Source organism: Coregonus clupeaformis, chromosome 14 (assembly GCF_020615455.1).
Source record: "Coregonus clupeaformis isolate EN_2021a chromosome 14, ASM2061545v1, whole genome shotgun sequence".
Taxonomy (NCBI): Eukaryota; Metazoa; Chordata; class Actinopteri; order Salmoniformes; family Salmonidae; genus Coregonus; species Coregonus clupeaformis.
In genome coordinates, this window is record NC_059205.1 from 20,785,723 (window position 1) to 20,813,242 (window position 27,520).

At 44.1% G+C, this 27,520-nt stretch overlaps 1 protein-coding gene across 1 annotated transcript in view; it reads right to left on the reverse strand.

The window, feature by feature from the left end:
- LOC121581281 (ski-like protein) overlaps positions 1 to 16,634 on the reverse strand; it is a 35,130-nt gene extending 18,496 nt beyond the window's left edge. Inside the window, exon 1 of the mRNA XM_041896796.2 lies at positions 15,297 to 16,634. Within this exon, the coding sequence (XP_041752730.2) occupies positions 15,297 to 16,460 (1,164 nt within the window). The 5' untranslated portion in view covers positions 16,461 to 16,634. The remainder of the gene's footprint in view (positions 1 to 15,296) is intronic.
- Between the last annotated feature and the right edge of the window lie 10,886 nt (positions 16,635 to 27,520).

A 27,520-nucleotide genomic window follows, 5' to 3' on the forward strand; every position in this document is an offset into this window, starting at 1 on the left:
TCGTGTTTTTTCCCCAATAAGCCAAGTGATGAACGAGATTTGGAAGTATGGTAATGCGAGACTGTTGCTACTGTAACTAGCCAGCTTCAAATTTAAACACATTGGCAGCCATGTTGACATGGGAGCTACCAACCAAAATGAGGACAAAATAGCTTTCATTAAAACAAGGACATGAGAGCAACCAGCAACCACCACACACACCATTAACACACACAGAGTGAATACCTAATCACACACACCACCACCATGGGTGCATCCCACATAGCACCATATTCAGGGACTAAAAACAAAGCTATGAAACAAAACGACAGAAACACTTTGAAAATAGCTACTGCTGCATTCATTTAGCTATAAATGTTCTCATACTTGACTGCGAGTGAAATGCTTGCACTGTGGAGCCCTGACCACCCGCCAATGATATAGACATGTTACCCGCCAATGCCAAAATCTACCAATATTTGGAAGGTGTCAGGTGTTGATTTTAGACCCTGACCCTATTCCCTTAATAGTGCACTACTTTTGACCAGAGCCTAATGGGCACTGGTCAAAAGTAGTGCACTATAAAGGGTATCATTTATTTAGGATACACATCATCCCTTCCCCAGCTTCCGCATGGAAAATACAGCCATTACAGAACCTGCTGCAGATATAGGAGTGGTAAAGTGGAGCGACGACGACTGGAATATGGACTTTTCCCTCTTCCCATGATTTCCCCATGTTTGCATCATGTATAATGGATAGATAGATGGTGGAAGGAGAGAAGAGAGAAGGATGGAGAAAAGAGAAAAGAGCTGCATTAATGTTCTGTAGATGTACAGAGACTAGAGATCACCCACTGGGAGTATGTCGTTTTGATATGTTCCTTTCCCTCTGTGTGTGTGTGTACATAAAGTGCCGTCTGTCTGTGTCTCTCCATTTATATCTTACCATTAATCACTACTCCCACTGGGGCCAGGCACAGAGGAGCCTTCCACACACACAATCTCTCACGGATCTTAACAGTACGTACACACACATCCCTCAGGTTGCTCTGGGAGACCAGACACTGGGCAGTTCATCTTCTCCTTGGTTTATTTATTTATTTATTACCTACTACTAACTACTCATTATTATTCTGGTCTGCATCCTAAATGGCACCCTATTCTCTATAGTGTGCACTACTTTTGACCAGGGCCTATATAGGGCTGTATATAGGGAATAGGGTGCCATTTGGGACACAACCCTGGTTTCAGGCTAACAACCTCATCTCCATGTTCTCCTCTCCATCCTCCTGCCTTCCTTTATGTTGTTGGAAGCAGATCCGTCTCTCTGTCGACTTTAAGTAGTGAGACATGGGAACAGGCGTGTCTGTGTGGGTTAAGTTTGCTGCCTGACTGCCTGGCTGGTTGGCTCTGGGCTGGAGTGCATATGTAGCAAGCTGCAGTTAGAGTACCCTCCCCCCTACCCCCTGACAGGGCCCCTCACTGCCAGAAACAACAGGGCAGGAGCATGGCTCTATGGAGAGAAGTGAAGTTTCCCTAGTAACTCTACGGCGCATTTCCATACAGGATTTGCCTCAGTGTTTTACCCAAAAGGCTCAGACTTTTCTGTTTCCATCTATGTGGGCCGGCACCTGTGTCTCACTGGGCCATGGCTCCGGCGGACCTGCTCTCACTTGGGGCCAAAGCCAGGCCACTGGTACCTTTCAGCCGGCATTTACATAACAATGGCTAACTGTGAACTTTAACACCTTCTCACAAAGCAACCGTTTTGATTATGCTGAGGTTGTTGATTCTGGTCTTCACAAGTCCTCACTGTCAGCCCTAGCTATGGAAACACAATTTCCCTAGTATAACATAAGGGTGTATACTAGGGGTGTAACGGTACACGTACTCGTACCGAACTATTCAGACTGAACCCGAACGAATATGTACAAATATTTAAAATAAAAACACTTGGCTAGGCAATAAAAGACTAGGCAATAGGCTATGCCTACACTGCGTTGTAGGCCTATGCCTCGAGTAAATCTGAGCTGAAAAAAACATTTCAGGCTATTCCGTTAAAACAACTAGAGCCTATGTCCTTTTGTGAGGCGCAGCCAGGGAACTACTTCTGTACGATGGCGATTGGTGGGGTCGATAAATAAGGAGGATTTTCCTTCATTGTTTCAATCTCTAGTTTGGGAAAATGTTGGCTTCCCAGTAAATTAAAACGGCGATGGACAGAGTTGTGGATAAAATGTTAACAGCATGTGGCCACGCTTAATGAGAATAGCCTATGCAGCTGCTAACACCTCAAATATGTTCACACATGTATGCCAACATCACCCTAGTATACCAGAGCAAGTTGGAAACGCAAAAAAAAAAAACACAGTCTCCCCTCTGCATTCAAGCAGCACTTGGCAGCTGATTCTGATCGGGCCAAATAAAAATTACAAGAGCGATCGGTAGGCTATGTTTATATTTTTACAGTCTTTGGTTTATAGCCGAGGATATGCGCCCGTTCTCGGCGGTTGAGAATAGGGGGTTTTAACACCTCGGTGAAAGTGCTCGAGCCATGTTACAAACTTCCCTCTTGCACCCATTTCAGCAAACAGATAGTACCTATATAAGCAAACCAAAGCCAAAGTTTTTAATGAATTGGCCAATGCACCCTGTGTTGTGTTTACTTAACAGTGACAGCCCATCACATTATCCCAGAGTGGGAGATGTACCGCGATGTACCACAAGTGCGCATCTGGCATGGTCAGTGCAATCCGGGATCCTTGGGACGTCCCTACCCTGAACCCTAACCTCTACCCTTACCTAACCTTAACCATTTTAAAATGTCAATTTCAAATGGGGTAGGGACGTCCCAAGGATACCGGATTGCACGGACCCATCTGGCACTGAAGGAAGCAGTGTCATGGTGCGTTCGTAACCGAGTGGAAAGTGGGAATTTACCACATACAACTGGAGAAAATCCACTTTAACGGCCCTCAAACTGGTAATTACTGGTGGGAAACTCGTCCATCATCCTGAGCACCCACTTCTCCCACATCGTGACCTCTGATGTCCCCTACTAAGGAAATTGACTCTTTAATAGCATTTTCTGCAGTTAAATGCAACAAAACATTATTTATAAAAAGCAATCTATTAATTTGGTTTTTGAACTCTATAATTTGTTTACAAGCATGATGGCTGTACTTTTAGTTTATGGTTGACACAGTTTGTTGGCCATTAGCCAATCGCCGTTTCTCAATGAGTTCAAATCAAATGATCCATGCATCCAACTGGTATTTACGACTTCACAACTGGAAAATTCCCACCTCACATGGTTACAAACGCAGCATCAGAGTGGAAACTTGAGGCTCAACATAACAATCCGGTCACAACAGACAATGCAACAAACATTGTGAATGGCATTTAATTTTCCAGCTGTACCGAAACCGAAACGTGGCCCAAAAACCGCAATACGTACCGAACCGTGGGTTTGGTGAACCGTTATACATTTACGTCATTTAGCAGACACTCTTATCCAGAGACGACTTACAGTTTTTAGTGAGTGCATACATTTTTTCATACTGTATACACTAGTGTAACACTGGTGTTACAGTCGAAAAGCAGCATTACCATCTTTCCTTAGCTGGGGCTGTTTAGAAATAATGTAGTGACTCTCATTATACATTTACATCCACAACTGTGAACAGGTTGTTATTACAGCAGAGGGTAAAGTAAATGTGTGTAAAAAAAGACAAACACGTCCACACGGGGGGAGAGAGAGAGGGGGGCTGGGAGAGAGAGGGAGGGGCTGGGAGACGTAGGGAGGAGGCCCTAGCGTGTGATTGGCTGAACATGAGGGTTGTTCCAGGCTGAGCATTTCGTTCAGACGAGGTCTTGTGAGGTTAAAGTCTCACCCTGAACGAGGAGAAGAAGAGAGTAGAGGAGAGAAGAGGGGGAGGAGAGGAGCGAAGCGAGAGAGGAGAGCAGGGTTCATACACATGTTGACAGATGGAATTTCATGACTTTTCCGTGACTTCTCCATGACTTTTAACCACATTTCCATGACCAACAATTGGCAGCGTCTCTATGTATGTATAAAAAAGGAAGCGTAATGTGGTATCGACACTGGGAGGCCGCTCTTTGATCCCATGTTCCATCTACTGTTGTTGTTGTTAGGCAACTGTATAAAACACGTGGTCAACCCTAAGGCTGGAGAGCTACTGGGTGTGCAGGCTTTTGATCAAGCCCTGCTCAAACACAGTTTATGAAGGTCTGGTTGAGCAGCTAATTTCTCAAATGTGGTTTGTTAGAGGGGAACTGTAATAAAAGCCTGCACACACATTAGCTCTCCTGGAGGATGGTTGACCACCCTTGATGTATAACATTGCAACATTACTACCAAATACATGTTATGCCTTTTGAAATAATTTGCTCATTCAATATGTCAAAGATTAAAATGGCTATGGTAGGCTACAAATCTTTTTATTCAGCTGAAGCAAGCCCACACATTTTCTTCAAGAAATGTACCTTTTCTAGTTCAGTCATATTTATCTTAGCTACCTTAGAAGTGTTTACTTTGCAGGCTGACTAGCATCAATTGAGTTGCAATGTCACATACACTGGACGCCCAAATCAACTGGAAGTATCTACAAGTTCTGAAGCCACAAAATCCAAAAGACAGGCTACATCTAATATTTTTTGCGATTCACAAATGATTATTTTCACCACGATTGAACCAAATCCCAACTAATACAATGGCGAAGTGAATCGTTTGTTTTGTCAATCGTTAAAAAAAGTCTATCAACTTTGTATGGCGTTATTTGTGAGTGTCAGTGTAACGTTTTTTGAGACATGACAAAAACATTAATACATGCTAATAGCTAAACAGTTAACTAGAGGGTACAACATATGTTTTGAATTGGCTACCTAGTTATTAGTCTGTTCATATATTTTTTTGCTGCTGCAATGTCCGACTGTCTCTCTCTCTCCTTGAGCAACAGCCCACACATGCAGGTGATGCGCACAAACAGTCGCGCTAAAGTGTAATTCTGATCCTGGCTGATATGTCGATTTTTATTTGATTGATAAAATAAATAAAAATAAATAAAAATAAATTTCCATGACTTTTCGGATTTGATCATTTTCCAAAACTTTTCCAGGCCTGGAAAACACAATTTTAAAATTCCATGACTTTTCCATGATTTTCATGACCGTACAAGCCCTGGGAGAGGAGTGAGGGATGAGAGGAGTGAGGGATGAGAGGAGTGAGGGATGAGAGGAGTGAAGTGGCTTCAAAACAAGCTGCTGCGTGTCCCCTGTAGCTCAGTTGGTAGAGCATGGCGCTTGCAACGCCAGGGTTGTGGGTTCAATTCCCACGGGGGGCCAGTATGAAAAATGTATGCACTCACTAACTGTAAGTCGCTCTGGATAAGAACGTCTGCTAAATTACTAAAATGTCAAATGCATGAGGGTTTTGCATGTCTGAGCCATGCGTAGACAGAAACAAGACAGTGTGGTCTCTACTGAGTTATTTAAGCATCGACTTATCGTCTCCTTTCAATTCTTATTTTGTTACTGTCTTCTAAATTGGGCCCCCGGGGACGTTGACTGTTTTTTTTTTAACACGTGGGGGGCTCTGGACACGAAGTGGGAAAGATCTGTTCTAGAACTCTGCAGAGAGTAGAATGCTCTAGAACGATTTGGAAGACAGAGAGACACACAGTCAGAAAAGGAAGGCAGAAAGAGATGGGGAGACAAAGACGGGGGACAAACGGCGAGAGAGAACCGATGTACCGATGCAAGGAGGGCTTTCTATGCCATTAAAATATATATTAAATTAGACATACCAATTAGGATCTTGCTCAAAATATTCTAATCAATAATAGAACCAATTGCACTATATGGCAGTGAAGTGTGGGGTCCACTTACAATGCAAGAATTGGACAAATGGGACAAAAACCCAATTGAAACACTGCATGCGGATCTCTGTAAGAGCCTCCTCCAGCTTCACATCCACCAGATGCTTCAAACTCTTTGCGTTCCGGTGGAAGTCATTCATTGTCAATGGAGCAGTCCGCAACGCTACGTTGGGGATGCCGCACTAGGCTGCGGTGCTTTCTGTGTACCGTATGCGTTTAATATTTTCAACTTGTGCGTTCCATTACCTTGCGGTAGTACAAACGGAAGTTCTTCAAAGTTGCCCATGGCGGGGGTGGCACCATACAGAGGCCAAATGATAATGACTATTGTGTGGTTAGAGACAAGAAGATACCGGCTGAACGACTGGAAATCTGTCTCCGGTAAGAATGACACTGGGACAATTCATCATTACTACACTTGGGTAGTGCGCCCTGTTGGCTAGTAAAAAGAATGGCGTGCATAATTAATACGCACAGAACTGTTCTGTGCGTAATTTAGCATTCCATCATGCAGGGAAAGCTAGTGATTTGAAATAAGTACTCTATATGGGAAAAACCAGTTCAATGTATTGATGTTGCTAGAGATGAATGTGACAGAAGAATAGAGACGAACTAGATGAATTGTTGTAATGCCCCCTTGTGCGTGCCAGTCTGTTGGTAGCTCTGCCAGCCTATGAAACCAGCAGATCGATAGTAGAATACTTTTCTGTTCTACTTATTAGCTTTGGTCGAACAGGGCGAAAATGATCTTCTCCATGCTGCAAACCATTCTGCAGCCTTGCGAAGCACAAATGAGGCTACACATCCGGTAAAAAAACATGTGCATCTGGTGGACATATGGCGTCAGAGTTCAGAGAAAAACTTCAAACAACGCACGCAGAGCAGAATTTGGCCAATTCCCACTTCTGATTAATATCTCAAAAAGAACCACCAAATTGTATAGTCATTTAAAAACAAGTGACCCCCACTCCTATAATTACAAAGCCCTCAAATGCCAAGAGGTGACCATAGAGAAGAGTCCCCTCAGCCAGCTGGCCCTGAAGCTAAGTTCACTAAACACTACCAACCCAATAAAGCCTCAGAAAATCTGGCCCAAACAAATTATCAAAGCAAAAAGGAAAATATATCACCTATTGGAAAGACACCACAACAAAATCGAAGTAAACTTCCATGCTATTTGGTACACGACGGAAGACTATCTGACCAACGAGACTGATAGTCAATGTTTTTCTCCGTTTTCTACATACAGACTCAATGAGCACAGTCTGGCAATAGAAACTGGCCGTCACAGGCAGATCTGGCTACCCAGAGAGGACAGGTTGTGCCCACTCTGCATTTTCTCCTACAGCGCGAGAACTATACAGACTTAGGGGCAATTTTCTTCCCCAAAATTGAAAACAAATACAACGATTTTGAAACAAAAACAGAAAAACCCCTTCATGCCATATTAGTTGCAAATATGTAGCTTCCTGCCACACCCGTAGGGACAACCAGCAGAACGACCAACCAGAGTATTAACATTTCTACCTGTGTCTCTCACTATTTAATGATTGTCCTCATTTCTTATTGGATTGTCCTGTTAATTGTTATTGAGTATTATAATTTTTCCAATTATTATCAATCTGTATCATTGATTTGATGTGTCTACAGTGGGGAAAAAAAGTATTTAGTCAGCCACCAATTGTGCAAGTTCTCCCACTTAAAAAGATGAGAGAGGCCTGTAATTTTCATCATAGGTACACGTCAACTATGACAGACAAATTGAGGAAAAAAAATCCAGAAAATCATATTGTAGGATTTTTAATGAATTTATTTGCAAATGATGGTGGAAAATAAGTATTTGGTCACCTACAAACAAGCAAGATTTCTGGCTCTCACAGACCTGTAACTTCTTCTTTAAGAGGCTCCTCTGTCCTCCACTCGTTACCTGTATTAATGGCACCTGTTTGAACTTGTTATCAGTATAAAAGACACCTGTCCACAACCTCAAACAGTCACACTCCAAACTCCACTATGGCCAAGACCAAAGAGCTGTCAAAGGACACCAGAAACAAAATTGTAGACCTGCACCAGGCTGGGAAGACTGAATCTGCAATAGGTAAGCAGCTTGGTTTGAAGAAATCAACTGTGGGAGCAATTATTAGGAAATGGAAGACATACAAGACCACTGATAATCTCCCTCGATCTGGGGCTCCACGCAAGATCTCACACCGTAGGGGTCAAAATGATCACAAGAACGGTGAGCAAAAATCCCAGAACCACACGGGGGGACCTAGTGAATGACCTGCAGAGAGCTGGGACCAAAGTAACAAAGCCTACCATCAGTAACACACTACGCCGCCAGGGACTCAAATCCTGCAGTGCTAGACGTGTCCCCCTGCTTAAGCCAGTACATGTCGAGGCCCATCTGAAGTTTGCTAGAGTGCATTTGGATGATCCAGAAGAGGATTGGGAGAATGTCATATGGTCAGATGAAACCAAAATATAACTTTTTGGTAAAAACTCAACTTGTCGTGGTTTGGAGGACGAAGAATGCTGAGTTGCATCCAAAGAACACCATACCTACTGTGAAGCATGCGGGTGGAAACATCATGCTTTGGGGCTGTTTTTCTGCAAAGGGACCAGGACGACTGATCCGTGTAAAGGAAAGAATGAATGGGGCTATGTATCGTGAGATTTTGAGTGAAAACCTCCTTCCATCAGCAAGGGCATTGAAGATGAAACGTGGCTGGGTCTTTCAGCATGACAATGATCCAAAACACACCGCCGGGCAACGAAGGAGTGGCTTCGTAAGAAGCATTTCAAGGTCCTGGAGTGGCCTAGCCAGTCTCCAGATCTCAACCCCATAGAAAATCTTTGGAAGGAGTTGAAAGTCCGTGTTGCCCAGCGACAGCCCCAAAACATCACTGCTCTAGAGGAGATCTGCATGGAGGAATGGGCCAAAATACCAGCAACAGTGTGTGAAAACCTTGTGAAGACTTACAGAAAACGTTTGACCTGTGTCATTGCCAACAAAGGGTATATAACAAAGTATTGAGAAACTTTTGTTATTGACCAAATACTTATTTTCCACCATAATTTACCAATAAATCCATTAAAAATCCTACAATGTGATTTTCTGGATTTTTTTTCCTCATTTTGTCTGTCATAGTTGACGTGTACCTATGATGAAAATTACAGGCCTCTCTCATCTTTTTAAGTGGGAGAACTTGCACAATTGGTGGCTGACTAAATACTTTTTTGCCCCACTGTATATGTTTGCTTTGGCAATGTATGTGGTAAAACTTTCCATGCCAATAAAGCCTATTGATTAGAGAGAGAGCGAGCGAGAGCGAGAGCGAGAGAGAGCGAGAGAGAGAGCGCACGAGAAAGAGCGAGAGAGCATGCGCGAGAGACAGAATGCAGGTCTGGCCTGTGGTAATGAAGTCACTGGTGTGTAAATAGCCAATAGAGGAAGCGTAGAGAAGCAGCTGTCTGCTGTCTGTACCGCAGCCGTCGTCTAGGACCTGCTGACAAAGACACGCACGCACACAGGGAGGAGTGTTGTCTGTCTACCACAGCTGACATGGTGCCAGGGCTAGAACTACAGGGGTGGATTGGTATAAGGCAACATGGCTGGCTCTTCTGGACTGAACAACTCTCAGGCGCACGCACACACACACACCAAACCGGTCTCAGACAGACAGATATGTAATTGTTCCCCAGCCTCACACACTACCCTAACAAGTACGTCACAAAGTGTTTTTCCTAATCTGAATGTGTGTATATCAGGACACTGTGTCCCTCCAGACAGACTAGCATGCATTTCATAACCAGGCCAACTAGGCCAAGGAGGAGTCACACACTGGGAATTTCTGCTTCCTCTAATCGGAGAAGAGACAAAACCCCTCCCACCATAGATGACGCCACCCTATCAGTCTGTGTGCGTGCGATCTGTCTGAGAGGGAAGTACAAGTTGCTTGTCATCCCACAGGCTCATTACATCATTGCTTTAGATGCTAAACACACACACAAATACTGTAAAGAGCTGCCATTTATAGTCATCTGTCTGTCTATTGTCTCACCAACATCTCTTTTGACACTATCATTACTACAGAACGACCGATAATTGGTAACCCTAACCCGAAGGTGTTCCTAATGTTTTGTACATTCAGTGTAATGTGTATTAAAGTAGTAAAAAGTTTAGTATTTGGTCCCATATTCCTATTCGTATTTTGTTTCCGCGCCACGATACTAACGAGTCTCGCGATACTGGTATCATCCCGGCCCTAGCGAACAGCCACAATAAAACACAGCCTAAACTAACAAAATCTCATCATAATATTTGCACAAACCGTTTCGACTGGATAGCATGTGACAGGCTTACCTCACCAGTCAGCGTACACCTTCAGGGGTAGGCTACATGATACACCATAAGGTAGGTGTGTGTGTGTGTGTGTTTAGTCTGCTCTGCAGTGGAGACATGTGTCTGTGTGACTGAGTGGCCCCAGGTCTATCTGTCTGACTCTCTCAGACGAAAGTGAGACAAGCTGAGTAGCGAGGGAGGAGGGGGGTCGGAATGTGGTTCGCACTAGACTAGACACCAGACAGTATTTCCGGCACAATCACGCACATACTCACGTACACACACACACACAAGTCAAACACACAGGGAGGGAGAGGCTGGGGCTTCTCTCTCACACCTCACTCTCTTTCCCTCTCTTTATGCCAGACACAAACACAGCAGACAGGGAGTGCCAAATGACTGTACAGCAGGCAGTGTTCTCACACCTGTCTGCACACACACACTAAAGCCTGTCTGCTCCGAGTCCATAGTCTCTCATTTAACCCATAACCTGCCAGGCGGCTACAGTGAAGACAAATTACTTGGCCTAGAAAACACCAGTTAAAGTCAGTGTTTTTCTGCATCCCAAAAGCCTGCATCCCAAATGTCACCCTATTCCATAGATACCGCGCTACTTTTGACCAGAGACTTATGGGCCCTGGTCAAAAGTAGTGCACTTTATAGGGAATAGAGTGCCATTTGGGATGCACATGATAGTCCGGTTTGGTCAAGAAGAGAACATGAGACATGGATGTGAACCAGTCAATGGAAGGGAACCAATCTAGAGCTTTTTGTATTTTCAGCTATAAAAACAAAGAGTCGCACACTCCATATGTATAAACTCCCACTAATTTATTGGGTAAAACACCAACGTTTCGGCATCACTCTGCCTTCTTCAGGGTGTCTGACATTTCTATAGGTCCTGGCCCGTGCTCTGCTCTGCTCTCTCTCCCACTGTCACTTTTGTTTTGTACGAATGACGGAAAGTATAAACCATCAAAACCCCCTCTGCTCTGTAGAAGCCTCCCTTGGGTTCTGGTCTTTAGTGGAAAGCACTGGTGGTGATGGTGATGCAACATGGGAATTCCCCCATGCAAGGGCTTAGGTGCCTGTTCCTGTACACTCCAGCTCAGTGGTACAAATAAAGATAAAAGGATGGTTTCCTGGACACATTTTAAGCCTAGTCCTGGACTAACAGGGCCCTAGAAAATCCACGGTGCGAAGACATTAAAACATCATTCAACAATATAACAAAAATGTATTGAACTTTATGAAATAAACTTAAATGCATTGAAATTATTAAAAATGCATTAATTTGCCCAAGATAATCATAAGACATGAACAAAATGAATCAGTGATTCGTATTTTCCTGCAACTTTCTGAAATGGCACAGGAATGCCCGTCTGTGTGTGTGTGTGTGTGTGTGTGTGTGTGAGCTGCACATGTAGCCTGTCTACACTTTGTGTAGCCGTTAGAGATGATGCTAATGATAACCTTCTGGTAGAGATGGAACAGCTTTCCCAAAAACCTCCTAAATTAAATGTTAACTACAAAGTAGCCTATGCCTACATGGCAGAATGATATCATGATTATTGCATAAATCCAGTGGCCATTTGTTTTGCAAACTCTGCAATCACATGAGCACTACAGAAAAATTGCTAACCAAACAACGGTCTCTTGCTGGCATCGTATGGTAACTACACCCAAGAAACAACATTTCTTATTTTTAAGCATTGTTGTGGACTAAAAACATCAAATATTGTTGTTTTCCATTATAAAAGTGTGGGTTTGAGAGCAAAGACCGGGAAAAACTGGAATCAGTCAAAAAAATAAAACAGATTTTTATAGGGCCCTAAACTAGGGTTGTGCAGTATACCGTATTTTACTATATACATACACCGGTATTTAGGGGTGTAAAAGTTTAACCAAACCCACGGTTCGGTTACAGCGGGAAAATGAAATGCCAACAGTTACTGTAGTTCCTAGTCACTTGTGTGACTCTCATAAAGGGGGTGTGTCTGTAGCACGGTACTTCTCATATCCCACTCTGGGGTAATGTGATGGGCTGTCACTGTTAAGTAGCTCTCCGTAGCCCTGGAGGTCCATCCGTCTGTAGTAAGCGCAACACAGGGTGCATTGTATTCATTCGAGTTCACAGTGCAGACCGAACCGAGGTCCCAGTACAGAACGGTGTACCGTTACACCCCTACCGGTGTTGATACGCAAACGGGTATGGGTTTCTAATTTACCATTTAACACTATTTCAATGTTTGGTTTGTTAAATGACCTGCCCAGTGACACAAGCTTACCAGACGAGCGAAATCACTTCTATGCTCGCTTCGAGGCAAGCAACACTGAAGCATGCATGAGAGCATCAGCTGTTCCGGATGACTATGTGATCACGCTCTCAGTAGCCGATGTGAGTAAGACTTTTAGGCAGGTCAACATTCACAAGGCCGCAGGGCCAGACGGATTACCAGGACGTGTACTCCGAGCATGCACTGACCAACTGGCAAGTGTCTTCACTGATATTTTCAACCTGTCCCTGACTGAGTCTGTAATACCAACATGTTTCAAGCAGACCACCATAGTCCCTGTGCCCAAGAACACTAAAATAACCTGCCTAAATAACTACCGACCCGTAGCACTCACGTCTGTAGCCATGAAGTGCTTTGAAAGGCTGGTCATGGCTCACATCAACACCATTATCCCAGAAACCCTAGACCCACTCCAATTTGCATACTGCCCCAACAGAACCACAATCTCTTTGCACTCCACACTGCCCTTTCCCACATGGACAAGAGGAACACCTACGTGAGAATGCTATTCATTGACTTCAGCTCAGCGTTCAACACCATAGTGCCCTCAAAGCTCATCACTAAGCTAAGGACCCTGGGACTAAACGCCTCCCTCTGCAACTGGATCCTGGACTTCCTGATGGGCCGCCCCCAGGTGGTAAGGGTAGGTAACAACACATCTGCCACGCTGATCCTCAACAAGGGGGCCCCTCAGGGGTGTGTGCTCAGTCCCCTCCTGTACTCCCTCTTCACCCATGACTGCATGGCCAGGCACGACTCCAACACCATCATTAAGTTTGCCGACGACACAACAGTGGGAGGCCTGATCACCGACAACGATGAGACAGCCTATAGGGAGGAGGTCAGAGACCTGTCCGTGTAGTGCCAGGATAACAACCTCTCGCTCAACGTGATCAAGACAAAGAAGATGATTGTGGACTACAGGGAAAAAAAGAGGACTGAGCACGCCCCCATTCTCATCGACGGGGCTGTAGTGGAACAGGTAGAGAGCTTCAAGTTCCTTGGTGTCCACATCACCAACAAACTATCATGGTCCAAACACACCAAGACAGTCGTGAAGAGGGCACGACAAAGCCTATTACCCTCAGGAGACTTAAAAGATTTGGCATGGGTCCTCAGATCCTCATAAAGTTCTATAGCTGCACCATCGAGAGCATCCTGACTGGTTGCATCATTTACATTACATTTTAGTCATTTAGCAGACGCTCTTATCCAGAGCGACTTACAGTTAGTGAGTGCATACATTATTTTTTTTATTATATTTTTTTCATACTGGCACCCGTGGGAATCGAACCCACAACCCTGGCGTTGCAAACGCCATGCTCTACCAACTGAGCTACATCCCTGCCGGCCATTCCCTCCCCGACCCTGGACGACGCTGGGCCAATTGTGCGCTGCCCCATGGGTCTCCCGGTCGCGGCCGGCTACGACAGAGCCTGGATTCGAACCAGGATATCTAGTGGCACAGCTAGCACTGCGATGCAGTGCCTTAGACCATTGCGCCACTCGGGAGATACATCATTGCCTGGTATGGCAACTGCTCGGCCTCCGACCGCAAGGCACTACAGAGGGTAGTGCGTACGGCCCAGTACATCAGTGGGGCCAAGCTTCCTGCCATCCAGGACCTCTATACCAGGCGGTGTTTGACCCACACTACCCTGTCCCAATAATTCCTTCCTGGCTTATTCATTTGTTGTCATGTCAAACAACAAAGTATTCAAAGTGCTGTCCACTATATTACAACTATTGAATTACAATAATCCTTGTATTTCCATGATTCCAACAGTTCACCAATAAACTAGGCCTAGATTGTTTGCCAATATCCATCATGGAGCCCCTACGTGGCACAGTATGGAAATAACAAAAATGCAGGAAATGCAGAAATGTATGAAAATGCAGTATTTTTGAGGTGGTTGAACCGTATAAAACAATCAGAATGGAGCAAGCTGTATTGAAATCACTTATAATTTATGTGTTACCACCCTAGGGTGCTAAACTACTCATATTTAGAACTTGTATTATTCAAGAACGTAAAATACTGTCATAAATTTGAAAGATTTCGTGATATGATATTTAGGCCATATCGCCCAGCAAAACCCTAGACTAAGAAGCATTCTCAAAGTACATTCTCCATAAAAAAATGTTTACCGTCCCTAAAAGTATAAATTAACTAAATGACTTCATAATACTTACAAAGTAATTTAAATATGGAAGTGTGTAGCGGGTGGATGCAATGGATGCTAATTGTCTGCCCATCCATTCCAGCCCAGAGGTATGTGAGAGAGAGTCCACTAGTCCAGTTTGTGTTGTGGCCTATTGTCTAGTGATGGTTCTAGTGACCTCCAGCTGACCTGGAAGACAAATGATGCCCTTCCCCGTGACACACACACACACAGGGGCCGACCGAGAGAGAGAGACCAACTGGTCAGTGGTCATCCTGTCCGCCCCTCCTCAAATCAAAGTTTATTGGTCACGTACACAAATTTGTATATGTTATCGCAGGTGCAGCGAAATGCTCGGATCTAAAACACTACAGCCAGCAGGAGGGGTGACACCTGTCCCATGTGTCCTGTCTTATACACACACACAAATTCTGACGCATGCACACACACACACACACACACACACACCTAATGAGACCCATAGCCGGGGCTGGCTTCTTGAGACTCAATAGATACAACTACCAACAAATGGTATCGACAGTGTAACCAAACGAACTGACAAAATAAAATAATTCTGACACACACACACACACAATAAGAGAATCAGTGCTTACTTTGTCAGTGGTCCTGTTGTAGTGGAACTTGTCCTTCATGTCCTCAAGCAGCAGTTTGAGCTGCGGCTCCTCAGCCGTCCCCAGATACTGCCTCCCCAGCTGCAGGTAGCACGGCCACTTGGCCGAGTCAAAGCCCCAGTGACAGGTCCTCTTGTCCGGGGACTTGTGAGAGTGCATCACAAACTTCTGCGGTGAGAAAAGCAGCTGGCACTCCACGCATTGAATACAGGGCGCCTCGGGCTGCGTGTAGAACGTGGGTACAAACAGACCCTGGCATTTCCCTAGACACTGGTGCTCCACCTGGAAGCTAGCCTCTGTGTCCTTGAGGAGCCCCTGGCCGGGCCGCTTGGTGCTGGGGTCAGAGGGCAGGGCGGCCCCCGGGCGGAGCAAGGCGTTGCAGAGGCGCTGGGCGTCGGTAAGGGTGATGAGGCCGCAGGACGGGGCGTTGAAGGGTAAAATACCCAGCACCTTGAGGATGTGGAGCTGTTCGCCGTCGCAGCGCGAGCAGTACACGTAGAGCTCGTCGCACACTGCGTTAATCTGCTGTAAGGAGAAGTCGCGGAGCACCGAGTTGAGCACTTGGGGGAGGCAGAGGCGTTTCTCCCCACCGACAGCGAAGCTGGAGATGGATTCTCCCTCTAGAAGGGAGTGGCTTAACTCTGTGGAGCTGTCGCTGGGCACCAAGAGGGGTCCACCTCCTAGGACTGGTGGGGAGGGTAGAGGGGCCATGCCGGGGCAGGAATCAGGGCCGACCTCGGGGGAGGAGGAGGCTTCGTGGCCGGAGCGGGCGGAGAAGGCTGCTGGGCCCCCCAGAGAGCTTTGGCTGCTGAGGGTGAAGGCAGCCAGTGTGTGTTTCAGCCCAGGGCTGAGATCCAGAGCCTTGGCTCCACATACCTGGAGCTCCCCTCTACTGTCCATCTCTATGGATCTATCCATGCCTCCATCTGCCTCCCGGTGCTGGGTCTGCTCCTCCCCAGCCTCCCTCTTCACCTTGGGGGTCTGGAGCAGGGTGTCTAGGCTGCGTCGCTTCAGGTTCATCTCAGCCATCAGCCTCTTCTTGATGGGCGCGTCCTCTAGCCTCTCGCGGTACAGCCGCTTCATGTTGCCCTTGAACAAGGTCAGGTCTTTGAATGGGGTTTTCAGACTCGTTTGAGTACTGGCCATGTCGGCGTTGATAGAGGTCCGTCTCGTTCCACTACCAGCTTCACTTGGATTTATAGAACCGGTTGAGTTAATGTGGGTTTTGTTAGTATGTTTTGTTCTCGTTTCAAATGTTCCAGATCTTCTGGTGTTCAGAAAGGTACATGGCGGAGACTGCTGTGTTTCTGTCTGTCTGTTTCCTGTAGGGGAGGAGATGTGGGGCAGTGGGGGAGTGGAAGGGTTCTGGCGTTAACACAAACCGAAGGGGGAACATTTGTATTTTTTTTAAATCACTGGTAAACCTCAAACTATGTTCAGCCTGCATGTAGCCTTTTTCATGTAATCTGAAAGGATTCGTCTAAATAGAAGACCATCCCATCAGATGTGTTTTTCTCTGAGCATAAAATAAAGTTGAAGGTGTTTAAATGTTTTATGGAGGCTATCCTGGTTGGGGGTTGAGTGGCTATTACCATACCTCACCACTCAAACATCTGCCCATTCAGCCCTTGTCATTAAACCCCATGGGGCAATGACAAGTTTTCACCCACCACACCAATAAAGCACCATTCCATTGCCAACAGAAAGTGCTAGTTTTGTCAAGTTAAACCAACCAGGTGGCCAGACAACCAACAACTAGTATCTAGCAATTCTCTCTGGCCTTCTTTCTGTCACTAGATACTGTGACAAAAAGTTCACACTTGGTGTCGCCTAGGTAATCAAATTAACAACTTGCCCAAATGGCTCCAAATTGACCAAATAGCCAGCCTCCCCAACCCCACCAGTTGTCCTGCTTGCTATCCTCAAGCCAAGGTCTGCTCTGCAGGTAACCCCACGCTGACCCCATCAACTATGTGAAAAACAATTGATAAAAGAGTATAAAGGCTCTCATTCAACCAGTTCAATTGTTACCGAAATGCACAGCGTGACATTAAATGGATGTTGAACGAGGTATCTTCCCTAAGCCACGGAATCTACCTGCATTTACACTGCATAAATTCGAATAATAAACTGTTCATACCTAGTTACACCTATAAACTACGGTTTTATTAACAGTAAATTGTATTGTAATCCAATTTTAGGAAAACGTAAATATCTGTGGCTACAACATTTCACTGGAAACCCTCAACATTGGGCGGTGTAAAGAACCAGTCTCCAATAAAGCTACAATCATATTGGTGCTTGTGGGTGACCAATGTCTTTTTTACTACATTATCATCCATTTAAAATCGGCTGCCATAGACAAAATGGGGTTAAATTATATATATATATAAAACAATTTAAGAGACTACATGCGTTTAGGCAGTTCAAGTGTAGCTGTGTGCGGACTAAAGCAACAACACTAACGCGTTAGCTAGATTATACCAGCAGCACCACTGACCTCCATGCAGTAACTACAGTACACCGCCGCCAGATCTTTCCACCAAAGCGAGCTACTATCGGGAACAAAAAGTCGGACCACAGAGCAGGCTTTGGTCGCAGTATGGTAATAATTACATAACTAACTATGCAAGGAGGTCTGCGGCGATGCAAGCTTCACTACCCGTGATTCCTGCGTGGATTTACAACCAAAACTGACATTTTCCCCACGCAACAATTTCGGTTTTAGACAGGTTTTTAGACAATATTAATATTCTTACAAATCTAACTATTTCTCAAAAAAATATATATCGTTGAGATTCCCTTGCTGTTTTTTTCTCCATCTCGCGCAGTGTCACCCCCTTCGTAGCTAGCAAGGACACCGCGCACAGCTTGCGCTCTGCTCCATTCCTCCTCTCTCCCGCCCCCTTCTCTCTGGCTCGCCACGATGGCACTGGTATGCAGACAGCACTGATAATGACATTCACTGGCGACTAGACGGTCTATCGACCTAGTTAGTTACCTACGATTGCCAGCTAACATTAGCTGAACGTAGAACCACATACCCGGCTTGTAGCAGCAAGTTTAGCCGACATGAGAATTAGCTAGCAAAGGCTGCTGTGTGGTGTATTTTACACCACGAACCCCGATAAATACTTGTCTTTCGGGAAATTAAACATAAAATAGCGAATATTATGATAATCAAATGTAAGGAAACCAATAACGTTACAATTATTATGGCAACACATTTGAGGACTGCGTAAAAGAAAACAGAGAAAGCCAATTCGATAGCTCGAATTAGCATTGCTTTAGCTACAAAAATGTATATCCGAGCTGGGCAAACGGGGATTAGCGAGGTTAGGTTAGCATAGCCACTTCTGTTACACACCCTGCGCTGTGTGAAGCCATAGTAAACTAGCCTAGGCTAGTTAACAATTAGCGAACGCTTGTTAAAACCCTCAAAGCATGCCTCTATTTCGTTAAACCGTAAAATAATCCAACACATGATACATAACATTACCCATTTCATAATGTACATAGACGCAAATAAGGACGTACCGAAACCCGATTAAAAAGACTTGCCTGAATGAGATCGTTTCGGCTCCTCTTCTCTCGGTTCTCCTCTGTTCTACCGACCGTCAACAAGATGCAGCTAGAAACCACTACATCTAGAGCACGGCAACGTCACATCACTAATGGAGATACGTCACCCAGACTCGAATTGGGCATGTCACGGAAACTGTGCAGGTCTGTCTGTCTCGCAGTCTGGTTGGTTTGTGTAGACTACATCTGCAGTGAACAGAGAGAATGTTGCGCTCTATCTCACCGGCCATAACGATTTGTTTTGATTCCCATTCGTTCTGTCCTTGATGTCCAGACCTGTAATGTATGTCAATAGGTTACATATTAACCAAGGTTTGTGTTCTTTGTAAATGCCCAACTATTAAGAATATATTTTATTTAAAACAATTCGCTGTTTGCCTTTAATAATCAACATATTGTAGCGATCTTCGCTAAATGAGCCACGTTACAAAAAATGTCAAACTTCAGAAGGCTTTTTAAACCTAAAATACACTACAAGTTTTACATTTCCTGAATTACAGGGCGATCAAAGGAAGAGAATAGATCACTGCTGCTACCTTGCTTTCCAACCAATATGCATGAATTGAGGAGCAAACTGAGGTAGAGGTCAAATGAAGATCCTACACCTGTATATAGAGAATAGGGTACCATTTAGGATGTACTCAATAATGATTTATGCCTCTGACTGGGTTGCTGCTGCTGTGGCTTCCTCAGACTCAAGCCTGTATCATGGATGAACCATTGGCTGGGTGTTTAAACATGACAAGTGGGAAGGGAAAGGGCAATGGAGGTCTGAGTTCAGCTCTATCTATTGTCCAGATACTGTTTAAAGCCCTACATCCTCCTCGAGGACCTGAACCAGAAGGGCTAGGGGAGTTTTATACTATATAGGTGTACGTAAAAGGACTGTGTAATGTTTCATATTGGACTCACTTTCTATACACTAGGCAATCCCTTTAGGGGATTGGCAGTAAAATGTGTTACTATAAAGAGGAAAGAAAATGTTAAAAGTTCACTCTTCTGTCAGGCAGATATAGATCATTACAACATATTTTAGGTCACATTTCTTTGATTGTTAATTGTTTAAAGTAGCCATAGCTGACTAAACTCCACTCCATGGTGAAGGAAGTTTCTGATGAACTCCACCAACGGTGTGGAGCAGAGACCACCCACTGGGCACAAACTGGTCAAATCAACGTTGTTTAAACGTAATTTGTCAACGTATTGTTCTCCTCTGGAGAATTGATCTATCTACGGCTACCTTTTAGTCTCCCATCCACAGCTATGTTTCAATTCAACCCAGAATTCAACTAAAAATAGACAATACATTAGACCTAGAGTATGTGGACAACTACAAATACCTAGGTGTCTGGTTAGACTGTAAACTCTCCTTCCAGACTCACATTAAGCATCTCCAATCCAAAGTTAAATCTAGAATCGGCTTCCTATTTCGCAACAAAGCCTCCTTCACTCATGCTGCCAAACATGCCCTCGTAAAACTGACTATCCTACCAATCCTTGACTTCGGCGATGTCATTTAAAAAATAGCCTCCAACACTCTACTCAGCAAATTGGATGTAGTCTATCACAGTGCCATCCATTTTGTCACCAAAGCCCCATATACTACCCACCACTGTGACCTGTACGCTCTTGTTGGCTGGTCCTCACTACATATTCGTCACCAAATCCAGGCCATCTATAAATCACTGCTAGGCAAATCCCTGCCTTATCTTAGCTCATTGGTCACCATAGCAACACCCACCCCTAGTATGCGCTCCAGCAGATATATCTCACTGGTCATCCCTAAAGCCAACACCTCCTTTGGCCACCATTCCTTCCAGTTCTCTGCTGCCAATGACTGGAACGAATTGCAAAAATCTCTGAAGCTGGAGACTCTTATCTCCCTCACTAACTTTAAGCATCAGTTGTCAGAGCACCTTACCGATCACTGCACCTGTACACAGCCCATCTGAAATTAGCCCACCCAACTACCTCATCCCCATACTGTTATTTATTTTGCTCATTTGCACCCCAGTATCTCTATTTGCACATCATCTCTTGCACATCTATCATTCCAGTGTTAATACTAATTGTAATTATTTTGCACTATGGCCTATTTATTGCCTTACCTCCATAACTTGCTACATTTGAACACACTGTATATATATTTTCTGTTGTATTTTTGACTTTATGTTTTGTTTTACCCCATATGTAACTCTGTGTTGTTGTTTTTATCGCACTGCTTTGCTTTATCTTGGCCAGGTCTCAGTTGTAAATTACAACTTGTTCTCAACTGGCTTACCTGGTTAAATAAAGGTTAAATAAAAAAAATAAAAAACTCTGGTTGATTTCAAATTGAATGATATTTAGTGATATTGAATTTTGTTTGGTTATCAAAACAACCAAATATCAACATTTGAAGGCATGGACTCCAAAAATCTGAAGGGGCACAAAGGAAATAAGGATGGCTAGGGGTGGTGGAGAATTTTGCATTTTTCAAACACCTTAAACAGCTTTTTCCTGCACTCTAGAGCCATAATCATTATGCTTAATTCTATGTAAAAAATATGTTAATTTTTTTGTAGTTCTTTTTAAAAAGAAACTAATATGCTCCTCTGATTGAAAGGAATGTGAGTATTTAGTACATGTACAGTGGGGGAAAAAAGTATTTAGTCAGCCACCAATTGTGCAAGTTCTCCCACTTAAAAAGATGAGAGAGGCCTGTAATTTTCATCATAGGTACACGCCAACTATGACAGACAAAATGAGAAAAAAAAATCCAGAAAATCACATTGTAGGATTTTTTATGAATTTATTTGCAAATTATGGTGGAAAATAAGTATTTGGTCAATAACAAAAGTTTCTCAATACTTTGTTATATACCCTTTGTTGGCAATGACACAGGTCAAACGTTTTCTGTAAGTCTTCACAAGGTTTTCACACACTGTTGCTGGTATTTTGGCCCATTCCTCCATGCAGATCTCCTCTAGAGCAGTGATGTTTTGGGGCTGTCGCTGGGCAACACAGACTTTCAACTCCCTCCAAAGATTTTCTATGGGGTTGAGATCTGGAGACTGGCTAGGCCACTCCAGGACCTTGAAATGCTTCTTACGAAGCCACTCCTTCGTTGCTCGGGCGGTGTGTTTGGGATCATTGTCATGCTGAAAGACCCAGCCACGTTTCATCTTCAATGCCCTTGCTGATGGAAGGAGGTTTTCACTCAAAATCTCACGATACATGGCCACATTCATTCTTTCCTTTACATGGATCAGTCGTCCTGGTCCCTTTGCAGAAAAACAGCCCCAAAGCATGATGTTTCCACCCCCATGCTTCACAGTAGGTATGGTGTTCTTTGGATGCAACTCAGCATTCTTTGTCCTCCAAACACGATGAGTTGAGTTTTTACCAAAAAGTTTTATTTTGGTTTCATCTGACCATATGACATTCTCCCAATCCTCTTCTGGATCATCCAAATGCACTCTAGCAAACTTCAGACGGGCCTGGACATGTACTGGCTTAAGCAGGGGGACACGTCTGGCACTGCAGGATTTGAGTCCCTGGCGGCCTAGTGTGTTACTGATGGTAGGCTTTGTTACTTTGGTCCCAGCTCTCTGCAGGTCATTCACTAGGTCCCCCCGTGTGGTTCTGGGATTTTTGCTTGTGATCATTTTGACCCCACGGGGTGAGATCTTGCGTGGAGCCCCAGATCGAGGGAGATATTCAGTGGTCTTGTATGTCTTCCATTTCCTAATAATTGCTCCCACAGTTGATTTCTTCAAAACAAGCTGCTTACCTATTGCAGATTCAGTCTTCCCAGCCTGGTGCAGGTCTACAATGTTGTTTCTGGTGTCCTTTGACAGCTCTTTGGTCTTGACCATAGTGGAGTTTGGAGTGTGACTGTTTGAGGTTGTGGACAGGTGTCTTTTATACTGATAACAAGTTCAAACAGGTGCCATTAATACAGGTAACGAGTGGAGGACAGAGGAGCCTCTTAAAGAAGAAGTTACAGGTCTGTGAGAGCCAGAAATCTTGCTTGTTTGTAGATGACCAAATACTTATTTTCCACCATATTTTGCAAATAAATTCATAAAAAATCCTACAATGTGATTTTCTGGAATTCTTTTCCTCAATTTGTCTGTCATAGATGACGTGTACCTATGATGAAAATTACAGGCCTCTCTCATCTTTTTAAGTGGGAGAAATTGCACAATTGGTGGCTGACTAAATACTTTTTTCCCCCACTGTAGTTATTGCTTGCTTTTCTAAAGTCTACTAACCTTGCTAGCAGGCATGCCAGCTAAGATATTTAGACAAGCTAGCTACTCTAACTTGATTGAAAGCCTGAATTGGCTTCTTGGTAGCTAGTTATGATTGGGAACCTAACTGGGCTAGCTAAAGCCAACTTCATAAAATTAATAGGTGGCTAGTAGTATTACAGAGAAACAACAACAACAAACAGGACAAATCTGAGGGGGCACATGCCGTGGTGCCCCCTATGGGCATGACACCTCTGTTTGAAAGAGATGTATCTTCTGCTTGGATAGTTCCATCTGTGCCACTGACTTACTCTGGCTTTGATTCTAGTTTGTCTACAAATTTATAGTTGATATGTCTCCACCTCAACGAAAAATCTAAGTTAAAGAATAGGACTAAATTAAATGTGCATTTAAAGTTTGATTTAATTTAGTCTATCCGAGCAGAAGATACATCTCCTTCAAATGTTGAGATTTGGTTGCGTTGACAACAAAATACATTTCAATATCACTTTTGAAATACAATAAATGGCCTACTAACTTGTCAACAAGTTAACAAATCATATGTTGGATTCATGTCTCCAAATCAACCAAATATAAAAGTTAAAGAATGGGATTAAGCCAGTGGCTCAGATGGAACTATCGAAGCAGTAGATATATTTCCTTTAAACATTGATATTTTTTTGCGTTGTCAACCAAACACAATTCAAAACGACTTTTGTAATACAGTAAATAGCTTAAAGTTAAGACTTTCTTACAAACTAATGTAACATTCACCCTAAAAATAAGTAACACATCCATGGCCACATTTTGATGTTACTGTAACTATACATTTCTTCTTATGAAATAATTTATGTTCAAGATAGCATTCGGAAAGTATTCAGACCCCTTGACTTTTTCCACATTTTATTACGTTACAGCCTTATTCTAAAATTGATTAAATAAATAAAAATCATCATCCATCTACACACAATACCACATAATGACAAAGTGAAAACAGGTTTAAATAATTTTTTGCAGATTTATAAAAAATAAAAAACAGAAATACCTTATTTACATAAGTATTCAGACCCTTTGCTATGATACTTGAAATTGAGCTCAGGTGCATCCTGTTTCCATTGATCATCCTTGAAATGTTTCTACAACTTGATTGGAGTCCACCTTTGGTAAATTCAATTGATTGGACATGATTTGGAAAGGCACACACCTGTCTATATAAGGTCCCACAGTTGACAGTGCATGTCAGAGCGAAAACCAAGCCATAAGGTCAAAGGAATTGTCCGTAGAGCTCTGAGATGGGATTGTGTCGAGGCACAGATCTGGGGAAGGGTACCAAACAACTTCTGCAGCACTGAAGGTCCCCAAGAACACAGTGGCCTCCATCATTCTTAAATGGAAGAAGTTTGGAACCACCAAGACACTTCCTAGAGCTGAGCAATCGGGAGAGAAGGGCCTTTGTCAGGGAGGTGACCAGGAACCCGATGGTCACTCTGACAAAGCTCCAGAGTTCCTCTGTGGAGATGGGAGAACCTTCCAGAAGGACAACCATCTCTGCAGCACTCCACCAATCAGGCCTTTATGGTAGAGTGGCCAGACGGAAGCCAATCCTCAGTAAAAGGCACATGACAGTCCGCTTGGAGTTTGCCAAAAGGCCCCTAAAGGACTCAGACCATGAGAAACAATATTCTTTGGTCTGATGAAACCAAGATTGAACTCTTTGGCCTGAATGCCAAGCATCACATCTGGAAGAAACCTGTCACCATTTCTACGATGAAGCATGGTGATGGCAGCATCATGCTGTGGGGATGTTTTTCAGCAGCAGGGACTGGGAGACTAATCAGGATTGAGGGAAAGATAAATGGAGCAAAGTACAGAGAGATTCTTGATGAAAACCTGCTCCAGAGCGCTCAAGACCTCAGACTGGGGTGAAAGTCCACCTTCCAACAGGACAACAACCCTAAACACACAGCCAAGACAACACAGGAGTGGCTTCGGGACAAGTCTCTGAATGTCCTTGAGTGGCCCAGCCAGAGCCCGGACTTGAACCAGATCGAACATCTCTGGAGAGACCTGAAAATAGCTGTGCAGCGACGTTCCCCATCAAATCTGACAGAGCTTGAGAGGATCTGCAGAGAAGAATGGGAGAAACTCCCCAAATACAGGTGTGCCAAGCTTGTAGCATCATACCCAAGAAGATTCAAGGCTGTAATCACTGCCAAAGTACTGATTAAAGGGTCTGAATAGTTATGTAAATGTGATAAATATATATACACTACCGTTCAAATGTTTGGGGTCACTTAGAAATGTCCTTGTTTTCGATGAAAACATACATTAAATGAGTTTGAATGGGAAATATAGCAAAATGCATTTTCGTTTTATTGGCCAGTCTGAGATATTTTACATTTACATCATTTAGCAGACGCTCTTATCCAGAGTGACTTACAAATTGGTGCATTCAACTTATGATAGCCAGTGGGACAACCACTTTTCTTCTTTTTCTTTTTTTATTGGGGGGTGGGGTAGGGGGGGGGGGGTAGAAGGATTACTTTATACTATTCCAGGTATTCCTTAAAGAGGTAGGGTTTCAAGTGTCTCCTGAAGTTGGTCAGTGACTCCGCTGTCCTGGCGTCGTGGGGGAGCTTATTCCACCATTGGGGTGCCAGAGCAGCGAATAGCTTTGACTGGGCTGAACGGGAACTGTGCTTCCGTAGAGGTAGGGGAGCTAGCAGGCCAGAGGTGGATGAACGTAGTGCCCTCGTTTGGGTGTAGGGTCTGATCAGAGCCTGAAGGTACGGAGGTGCCGTTCCCCTCACAGCTCCGTAGGCAAGCACCCTGGTCTTGTAGTAGATGCGAGCCTCAACTGGAAGCCAGTGGAGTGTGCGGAGGAGCGGGGTGACATGAGAGAACTTGGGAAGGTTGAACAGCAGACGGGCTGCAGCGTTCTGGATAAGTTGTAGGGGTTTAATGGCACAGGCAGGGAGCCCAGCCAACAGCGAGTTGCAGTAATCCAGACGGGAGATGACAAGTGCCTGGATTAGGACCTGTGCCGCTTTCTGTGTAAGGTAGGGTCGTACTCTGCGAATGTTGTAGAGCATGAACCTGCAGGATCGGGTCACCGCTTTGATGTTAAAGGAGAACGACAGGGTGTTGTTTCTTTGCAGCTCTGCCTAGAAGGTCAGCATCCCGGAGTCGCGTCTTCACTATTTAATACTATTTAATGAAGCTGCCAGTTGAGGACCTGTGAGGCGTCTGTTTCTCAAACTACAGTTGAAGTCGGAGGTTTACATACACCTTAGCCAAATACATTTAAACTCAGTTTTTCACAATTTCTGACATTTAATCCAAGTAAAAATTCCCTGTCTTAGGTCAGTTAGGATCACCACTTTATTTGAAGAATGTGAAATGTCAAAATAATAGTAGAGAGAATGATTTATTTCAGCTTTTATTTATTTCATCACATCCCCAGTGGGTCAGAAGTTTACATACACTCAATTAGTATTTGGTAGCATTGCCTTTAAATTGTTTAACTTGGGTCAAATGTTTTGGGTAGCCTTCCACATGCTTCCCACAATAAGTTGGGTGAAATTTGGCCCATTCCTCCTGACAGAGCTGGTGTAACTGAGTCAGGTTTGTAGGCCTCCTTGCTCACACACGCTTTTTCAGTTCTGCCCACATATTTTCTATAGGATTGAGGTCAGGGCTTTGTGATGGCCACTCCAATACCTTGACTTTGTTGTCCTTAAGCCATTTTGCCACAACTTTGGAAGTATGCTTGGGGTCAGTGTCCATTTGGAAGACCCATTTGCGACCAAGCTTTAACTTCCTGACTGATGTCTTGAGATGTTGCTTCAATATATCCACATAATTTTCCTTCCTCATGATGCCATCTATTTTGTGAAGTGCACCAGTACCTCCTGCAGCAAAGCAACACCACAGCATGATGCTGCCACCCCTGTGCTTCACGGTTGGGAGGGTGTACTTCGGCTTGCAAGCCTGCCCCCTTTTTCCTCCAAACATAACGATGGTCATTATGGCCAAACAGTTCTATTTTTGTTTCATCAGACCAGAGGACATTTCTCCATAAAGTACGATCTTTGTCCCCATGTGCAGTTGCAAACCGTAGTCTGGCTTTTTTATGGCGGTTTTGGAGCAGTGGCTTCTTCCTTGCTGAGTGGCCTTCAGGTTATGTGGATATAGGACTCGTTTTACTGTGGATATAGATACTTTTGTACCTGTCTCCTCCAGCATCTTCACACGGTCCTTTGCTGTTGTTCTGGGATTGATTTGCACTTTTCGCACCAAAGTACATTCATCTCAAGGAGACAGAACGCGTCTCCTTCCTGAGCGGTATGATGGCTGCGTGGTCCCATGGTGTTTGTACTTGCGTACTAT